At 39.7% G+C, this 3,950-nt stretch overlaps 1 protein-coding gene across 1 annotated transcript in view; it reads left to right on the top strand.

Moving 5' to 3' along the window:
• Window positions 1-2,131, top strand: part of PRKAR1B (protein kinase, cAMP-dependent, regulatory, type I, beta) — an 84,215-nt gene extending 82,084 nt beyond the window's left edge. Inside the window, exons 9-10 of the mRNA XM_010186580.1 lie at window positions 1,097-1,178; window positions 1,612-2,131. Of these exons, the coding sequence (XP_010184882.1) occupies window positions 1,097-1,178; window positions 1,612-1,784 (255 nt within the window). The 3' untranslated portion in view covers window positions 1,785-2,131. The remainder of the gene's footprint in view (window positions 1-1,096; window positions 1,179-1,611) is intronic.
• Window positions 2,132-3,950: the final 1,819 nt, after the last annotated feature.

Here is a 3,950-nt window from a genome sequence, read left to right as displayed (position 1 = left end):
TTCCGATCACAGTCCGCATTGCTGTGTCTCCTCCTCTTCCTTGTCCTGGTAAGCGCAGAATCAACCCCAACATATTACTTTTCAAGATGAAAATCTTAAAAGTCAGAAATTCAATGTTCTCCAACTGCGCTGTCAAAAAAAAGGGCTCTTCAGTCTATTTAAAAATCTTGACTTTTAAAAACTATTTTTAATTTCAGTTAAAATCATCATATGTTAACATTTTCCCTTTCCCTATGCTTTTGATTCGGACTCAAAAGATAATTTCATATCTTACTGTAATTTTTTTCCAGAAAAGCAAGTATCTTCCCTGTTGTTCCGCAAAAGCTTTATGCCACAATAATTTAAGATTTCCTCCAGGTTAGAATATTTCTACACGTGAAACCTCTTTGAAGGTTTAAATAGACTGTAGCTGAGGTTTGACATGTATTAGCACGTATCAGGTACAGCAGTTATTACGGGTCGTGGAGACAAGACGCATTCCATCTCCCCAGTGACTGACTCGCAGGTGTCCAGATCACTACAGGCCACAGGCAGGCAAAGCCACTAAAAAAAAAATCACCCTTTGTTTTAACAAGCATTAAAAACTCCCTCTACCAACCATTTCAGCAATAGCTCCAGTGAATGGTCAGGTGAGAAATAAACTCGAGTTGCTGTCTTACAAAAGCATGTCCCAAGGTTGTGACTGGGAAAATTGCCTTTTTGTTCCTTTTGATGTAAATCTTTTCTGCCTCTGTTGTAAGGTTCTGCATCTGCCCAAAACACATTTTTAAATTATATTGAAGCATACATTTTCACAGCATGATGTGCATTAGTTAAATAGGAGTTACTGAGTTCTGTCCTGTTCCTCTTCTCTGTATGAGCTCAATCTGTCTGCATCCAAACAATTCAAAGAGAGAAATTGTTTGCCAAACTGATAGATTTTTTTAATCCTTCAATTCCTTTCATTCATATCTGAGGAATTGACTGAAATTGTCACCTCTCCAGTCGCAGAACGAGAAGAGTGTGCCATGCGAAAGGAAATGCTCAGGACTCGGTGCTCTTGAAGGCGTAAGAGGTTTAAGCAAAGCCCCCTGACTTTCGACTCTTCTCTTCCCAGGGCACAGCGTCTGTTCTGCAGCGCAGGTCTGACAACGAGGAGTACATCGAAGTTGGGAGACTTGGTCCGTCAGATTATTTTGGTAAAAAAATTCAGCTTAAATATGGTCCAGAAAGACAGAGGCATGGTGTTGTATCAAGTAATTATTGTCTTAATTAGCGTCCTACTCTTTTACAAACGAGAGGTTATGCGTAGGTCAGCTGCTGCGTTCAGCAGTTCGGAGAGACTTCAGTGAAGCTGAAACCGTTCCTTGGTTTACACCAGTGTAGCTGACAGGAGACAGATCCAGAATCAGCAAAACAGTCTGAAAGCATTTGTTTTCAAAGGCATTTTACACGCATGCATTATGCATGTGTAATGCATTTATACTGTCAACAGAATTATGTAAAGTGTCTATCAAGAGATATATAAAGGGAGATGTTCTACAACCAAAGCAACTCAATGGTGGCTAGAAAATGCACCCTCCAAAAAAAGAGGCAGAGGATAAGTGACAGTGTATTTATCCCTGTTTCCAGGTGAGATAGCGTTACTGCTCAACCGGCCCCGAGCTGCTACGGTGGTGGCACGCGGACCCCTGAAGTGCGTGAAGCTGGATCGGCCCCGCTTTGAACGAGTGCTTGGTCCTTGCTCCGAAATCCTCAAGAGGAACATCCAGAGATACAACAGTTTCATTTCACTCACCGTCTAAATGATTCCTTCTGAAAGCTGCCTTTGTGTGACCTTGTGCACTTAAATTTGCTCTGTGCAGCTCCGTAGCTTTATGAGGAAGAAAATAAGAGGTGTGTGTTTTATGTGTATTTTTTTCTGTTTATGTCACATACTGGATGTCAGTTCAAATCTCATGTATCATGTAAGTAGGAAGACAACTGTTTGGATAAGACTAGCTTTGGGGAAAATTAGGATTTTGGCTTGCAGGCAAGATTTTTACGTACTGGTGGATCATAAAGCTTAAAACTGTGTTTTTAACTATTTAAAATCCATATGAATTTCTCTTTCTTTTTTCTTTAAAGTAGGTTTTATTCAGTTTTTGTCAAGCTGCTTTGATCAAGCAATGTCCCTCTGCCTGTCACTTTTAAAAGACTTTTCAGTGGTTGTGGACTGGAGGTTGCCCAAAAGCCACGAGGTGAGCGGCAGTGCCGCAGTTTGAAAGGGAAGGCTGGAGGAAGGTTTTGATCATTCCAGCAAGCCAGGGAAAAGCAGAGCTTTTGGGTCATTTTGTTTGTGGCTTAGATGTAGGGGCCATACTCCTCGGCGTTACAAGCCTTTTCAGGTCTGCTTTGTAGGAAATGCTACAACAGCCTGCTCCGGTCTCCTGGGTGAAGAGGTCAAGGAACAAAGTTTTGTAAGAGGTCAAACGGAGCCTTTAGGACCTACGTTATTTGTTCTCAGCTTGTTTGAAATGAGGGTTTGCATTAGAGCCCTTAAAAGCCCAATGGGAACTTCTCTGCTGAGTTAAGTGGGCTTCGAAACATGTTTATCCATAGCAGAGTGTCCTCAGCCACTTCTCTGAATATTATATTAAATGCTGAAGAGATGGTGCCTGGTGTACATCAGAGGCAACAACAACAGTTAATTTTTAATAACATCCACTTAATTAAATTCAAATGCCTTTCTTTTAGTATATGACTAAATTTTAGGACTTTTAGGATTTTTGGAAAGCCAGATACATGCATCAAAATGATATTGATGATGAAAAGCATCAGGATCTTGAAAGGAGCTCCTGGAGCCCAGGTCCCTCCAGTTGCTGCCCTGCCTGGACATGGATGTCCTCTTGGAAGGAGCTTTTTGAAGATCCAGACCTTGCTCTGCTGCGCAGCCCTTAAGGATGGGATAATTTAGATTATTCTTTGTGAAGCTTCTCCTTTGAAGGAAAACTCGTCTTTGCTAACAGCAGCAAAGGTCTGCATCTCAGCTACCCTAAATAGCACTGGCTGCTCTTCAGTTGTGGCAAAACTCTAATTCTTCTTTATGGTAACATTCTCCTGAGTAAATACCATTTTTCCATACCTTTTGCTTGCCAAAGGTTATGCAATTAGATAAGGCAGCAATCTCCATTTGAAACTAGAGGTGTTAGTGAAGAATATAGCTAAAATTTCTCCTACTAACACACAACGTGCTTTCCTCTTCAGAATGAACAAAAACTCACAGGACTTTCCTATAAACTCCCACCAAGAGGGCCCAATATTCCAGTAGCCCACAGTGGTTTTTATGGAGCTAACTGCTTTTTGGCTTCACACTCCTCTCATCACTTTGAGGTGCTTAATTTACTTCAGCATATTTTCAGTGGTCCTGTCAGTGCATATTCATTGCTACTATTTATTATGATTATGTTATGCTTCTTGCAGGTGTTCTTAAATATGACCATTCACATTTTTCAACCTTGCAGTTTTTATCATGTACATTTATATAAGCAGACCCTCATTATATATATATATATATAGATAAATGTGTATGCATTTGCAAAACTTTTGATTTGCTTCACTGTTTTTGTATTCTCTTGTGCAGTTTTTAAAAGAAGCGTTTTTTAAAGGTTACCAGTCACTCATGTATGTTGGTTTACCTATTGCATTTCTGTTGTATTGGTGAAAAATTGTGAGTGTTTCGCATAATATGCAAGATACATTTCTTGTTAAATACCAAGTATTAGCCTCATCGTTTAGAATTTACTTGAGCACACACACAACACACAGATTCTTTGCTTTAAACCTTTACAGCTCATGGAAAATACATTTGAATTATGGTTCTGTTATAAGCAATCTCAAGAGACGTGTAACCATTTAACACCAGAATTCCTATGCTTTAAGTGGAACAAAATGATATTCAATGACATTTTAAAGATAATTGTGATATTTGC

Source organism: Mesitornis unicolor, unplaced genomic scaffold (genome assembly GCF_000695765.1).
Source record: "Mesitornis unicolor isolate BGI_N332 unplaced genomic scaffold, ASM69576v1 scaffold35706, whole genome shotgun sequence".
NCBI lineage: Eukaryota > Metazoa > Chordata > Aves > Mesitornithiformes > Mesitornithidae > Mesitornis > Mesitornis unicolor.
Note: the sequence above shows the minus strand (reverse complement) of the source record. Positions and strands in the feature narration are given on the sequence as shown.